Source organism: Lathyrus oleraceus, chromosome 3 (genome assembly GCF_024323335.1).
Source record: "Lathyrus oleraceus cultivar Zhongwan6 chromosome 3, CAAS_Psat_ZW6_1.0, whole genome shotgun sequence".
Lineage (NCBI taxonomy): Eukaryota > Viridiplantae > Streptophyta > Magnoliopsida > Fabales > Fabaceae > Lathyrus > Lathyrus oleraceus.
This window is the reverse complement of record NC_066581.1, coordinates 352,191,575-352,196,245: the sequence shown is the minus strand read 5'-3', so window position 1 is coordinate 352,196,245 and position 4,671 is coordinate 352,191,575. Positions and strand designations below refer to the sequence as shown.

General features: G+C 33.5%; 1 protein-coding gene across 1 annotated transcript; it reads left to right on the top strand.

Annotated features, from left to right (window-relative positions):
* The first annotated feature begins 939 nt into the window (after positions 1–939).
* On the top strand, positions 940–4,429 carry LOC127127627 (probable serine/threonine-protein kinase PBL11). Its single transcript, XM_051056879.1, has 7 exons — positions 940–1,106; positions 1,259–1,327; positions 1,870–2,192; positions 2,923–3,058; positions 3,191–3,333; positions 3,425–3,548; positions 3,756–4,429. Exons 2-7 carry the CDS (start codon positions 1,276–1,278, stop codon positions 4,199–4,201), a joined length of 1,224 nt encoding a protein of 407 aa, XP_050912836.1. The 5' UTR covers positions 940–1,106; positions 1,259–1,275; the 3' UTR covers positions 4,202–4,429.
* The last annotated feature ends 242 nt before the right edge of the window (positions 4,430–4,671 follow it).

Here is a 4,671-nt window from a genome sequence, read left to right as displayed (position 1 = left end):
TTGGATGTGAAAATGTAATTATGGAAATAGTTTATCACTTGGATGAAGATGGAACCATAATAGGTAATGTATGGTTTCTTAGTTCTCTTTATGCATAACTTATGATATTGATGTGGTGTTTAATGAGTATCGAGTTCTTTATATGTTGTTGTATTTTTAAGAAACTTAATGATAGGATGAATGTTAGAAGAATGAATATTTTATGAGATGATTTTTTAGTTGTTGTATTTTAAAAATTCTAAAATCAGTCCAATAATAAACAAAACCGTATAAGCCGTATAAACCGCTAAACCAACAATCAAAACTAATTTTAAATGAAATCAGATTTAACTTTTTCATTCGTGAGTTGGTTCAGTATAATAAATTTAGAACCGAACCCGCCCATAACCCATCGATGTCCATCCTTAATATTTAAACAATAACTATTATTAATTGCTAAGTTAATTTGATATTATTATAGTTTCTTTTTTTAATCAAGGAATATTATTATAATTACTATATGAGAAAGTTTCCAACAAAGATATTTTAAAATATTAATTTTTAATTTCAAATTTTTTATAATATTTAATAAATAAGTAAATATGTATATATATATATATATATATATATATATATATATATATATATATATATATATATATATATAGAATGAATATTTTTATATAAGTATTAAGTAATTCTTATTAAAAAATTATAAATATTTAGAAAAATCATATACACTAAAAAATTGTAAGAAGTAAAAATTACCAATTTAAATTTACATCTTAATATATCAAATATTTGTATCTTTGTTGTACTTATTTTTAATTCTCATGGTTTATCTATATTTAGATTAGTAAAACATTGTGTCACTATTTAACTACTATTAATATTAATAAACCCATAAACTAAAATGTTTGTTGGATAGAAAAAGACAAAGAAAAGAAACTTAAGAAAAGGTGAAGTCAATCTTCTATTCTATTTCCACTTTTCTCTTTGTTTGTGAAACAGTCCAAAAAGGCTACACATTATTAGAGCCTCCATTAATAAAGTTCCTTTTTTGACCCTTTCTTCTCAGTTCCAAGATCCTTCTTATCAAAACCCAAATCATCAAAGTTGAAAAAAAGGTTTTTTTTTTCTTCTTATTTTCTTTCTGGATAGTGTTTCATTTTTGGGTTGTTGCCTTTTTTTATCCCCATTTCACAATTTTTGCTTTTTCAGCCTTGAATCTTTTTGCTTGCATGATTTCATCTGAAAAAGGGTTAACCTTTTATCATAGGAAGGGTGATTTTGTTGATGGGTGCTTGCTGGAGTAATAGGGTTAAGTCTGTGAGTCCTTCAACCACAGGTTAGTTTCCCTTTTGATTCTCTCTAGATTTTGATTCTGTGGTGGTGTTTGTAATGATTATGTGAGAGAGACTTAAAGTTTTAAACTTTAGGGATTCTTTTGGAATCATTTTTGTGTAGCTTAATCTATGGAATATTCTTGAGATCTTAGGAAATTAAGCCTGCAATGGCTTTTTTTATTTTATTTTATGATCTGTGTTTTTTATATAATGGGTTTTGATTTTCAGAGACCCTTTTGGATTTTAGTTTTTCTAAGGGTCAATTTGGTTTAGGAGTGAAAAATTTCTAGATGAATTCTCAATAATTTTAAAAATAATCCATAAATAAATGCCTGTTCTTGGATTTTAATTCTATTCCAAATTGATTAGAAGAAAGGGTTAGGGAAAAAAGTTACTGTGATCTGAGTCCAAGAGAAATTTTTATTGAGACTACATAAGTATGATTTGAATTATTGTGAGTTCATGTGAATTTGGTGTTAAGAGTGATTACTTTTTTTTTTGGTTTATGGTCAATGATGGTTAGTGAATTTTTGATGATGTGTAGGGTTCACTTCTAGAAGTGTTAGCAGAAGTGGCCATGACATCAGCTCGACTAGCAGGAACTCATCAGCGTCGATATCGGTTGCTTCTCGAAGTGAGGGTGAAATATTGCAGTCTTCCAACTTGAAAAGCTTTAGCTACAATGAGGTTAGAGCTGCCACGAGGAATTTCCGGCCGGATAGTGTCTTGGGGGAGGGTGGTTTTGGTTCGGTTTTTAAGGGATGGATTGATGAACATTCACATGCTGCAACCAAACCTGGATTGGGGATTATTGTTGCTGTGAAGAGGCTTAATCAAGAGGGCTTTCAGGGTCACAGAGAATGGTTGGTTAGTATCAATTTTTCTCCGGATACTCATTAAGTTTTCTCTATGATGCTGATGCATACTCTTCTGGTTTTATATTTTAATTCATTGTATATTACCGAAATTCTAGGAAACTGCAAGCTATTTAACACTGAAGCTTCCGATAAAAGAGATGTGTCTGATGTCCGTCACATGTAGTAACATTCAATTTCTTTCTATTTTTTTTTCAAATTATTATCAGTGTCAATGTAGATAGAGTGTTGGGGTAGCACCTATAATAGAAAAGATGGTGGATAATAGACTTCGGTGGTCTGAATATATAGAGAGAAGATTTGTAGATTCTGTGGTAAGGAGAGTAGATCAGATAGAGAGGAGTCAATCATCTAGAGGTAGAGGAAGACCTAGCAAAAACTATAAGAGAAGTTATTAAGAAAGTTCTTGAGATTAACGATGTGGATAGAAACATGGTCCTGGATAAAACATTATGGCGGAAGTTGATCCATGTAACTGACCTCACTTAGTGCGATAAGGCTTGGTTGTTGTATGAGTGTCAATGTCGTGTTCGAGTCTTGAGTCAGTGTTTCATAGATTTCAAGCTTTTTTGTATGCCCTATTTGTTCTCCTTTAATCTTAACTTTAACAGTTCACTATGGATCGACTTGACTATCGTACGGAAGTTTCAACTGATGTCCATTAATGATTGTGAAGTGTACAATAGTTAACATTCTTCATGTTTTGTTTTTGTTTGGTTCAGGCTGAAATCAACTATCTCGGGCAACTTCAGCATCCTAATCTTGTCAAACTAATAGGATACTGCTTTGAGGATGAACATCGGCTTCTGGTTTACGAGTTTATGCCGAAGGGAAGCATGGAGAATCATCTTTTTAGACGTGAGTATCTTCTATTTCAGTTGAATTTATAGTTCCTTTATTCCGTTTCAATCCTTGTAAAATTTTCTCCTTCAATAGCGCGTTAATCCTATATATTCTATTAATTCTAATACTAATCTTGCTTGAATACAGGTGGTTCTTATTTTCAACCATTCTCTTGGAGTTTGCGAATGAAAATAGCTCTCGGGGCTGCAAAAGGTCTCGCTTTCCTTCATAGTACAGAACCTAAAGTCATATACCGTGACTTCAAAACTTCGAATATACTACTTGATTCTGTATGTACACGACTTCATCTTTAGCGTGGTGTTTTTATGGTTGAATATGATTGATTTAGTAGTTGATTACTAATGACTTGGTGCTTTGCAGAACTATGATGCAAAACTTTCTGATTTTGGGTTGGCCAGAGATGGGCCAACTGGTGATAAAAGTCACGTCTCGACTCGGGTCATGGGAACCCGTGGATACGCCGCACCAGAGTATCTAGCAACAGGTATTAACAGCTCTGGTGTTTGACAAAATGTATTCCTACACCAGTTTTTGGGTTTCCTCTTGTATTTTGAAGCACTGGCACGGACACGACACTATCACGCCGATCTTGATAATAATTTGAGAAAATAAATTAATTGAATGTAATCACGTGGGTCGGGAAATGATACCTATCAAACGTTCGCGGCTGAATACATTTTGTTGTTGTCAGGCCATCTTACTGCGAAGAGTGATGTATATAGTTTCGGAGTAGTTCTTCTGGAAATGATATCAGGAAGACGAGCCATAGACAAGAACCTACCATCCGGAGAACACAACCTAGTTGAATGGGCCAAGCCTTACCTATCCAACAAACGCAGAGTTTTCCGCGTGATGGATCCGCGGCTCGAAGGTCAATATTCACATAGCAAAGCTCATGCTGCAGCCGCCCTTGCTTCGCAATGTCTATCGATAGAGCCTAGAATCAGGCCAAATATGGACGAGGTTGTGAAAACATTGGAGCAGCTTCAAGAACCAAAGGATACACAGAAGAAAGGTTCCGATCATCGCTTTCGCAATACCGGCCTCGGCCACAATGCTTCCGGCAAAGGTAATGCAGATGCTTCTAGAAAGGCTTCTGCTTATCCTAGACCTTCTGCTTCTCTCCTTAATGCTTGAGAGATTTTGTGATGCGGCGGCATATGCGAAAAAGTTCAGAGGTTTAGGTGTTGTATTATGAACCATATTTATGCAAGCAGTGTATAGTTTTTGTTTTGTATGTTTGTATTTTGAGGCACATTAGAAAATTCAGTTCTATTGATCCTTAAGTTGTTTATTGCTTTTGAACCATGTATGTATAAAACTGCAGCATAGCATTATCTATGTGGATGATGTTCTACTTTTTGATCTTGCTTTTCAGACTTAGTCATAAGTGGTGCTGTACCATACACACCATTACAAAATTTATTACAAGTAGATCCCTCTACTTTACAATATTTTCACAAACTTCTCCACTTTTCATATAAAAAAGTAAATTATTTTAATTCATTTATTACAATTCAAATATATTCTATCTATCTAGTTTGCCACCTATTATTTACTAGTGTACATGTTTTGGTTTGTTGTCTCATAAATGCAACAGAAGTTAA

Bases quoted from the DNA above. Each gene is read 5' to 3' on its own strand.
- LOC127127627 (XM_051056879.1), top strand. From the start codon at position 1,276: ATGGGTGCTTGCTGGAGTAATAGGGTTAAGTCTGTGAGTCCTTCAACC. The intron at 1,328-1,869 runs GTTAGTTTCCCT...GATGATGTGTAG, and splicing joins TGTGAGTCCTTCAACCACAG to GGTTCACTTCTAGAAGTGTT. The intron at 3,549-3,755 runs GTATTAACAGCT...TGTTGTTGTCAG, and splicing joins ACCAGAGTATCTAGCAACAG to GCCATCTTACTGCGAAGAGT.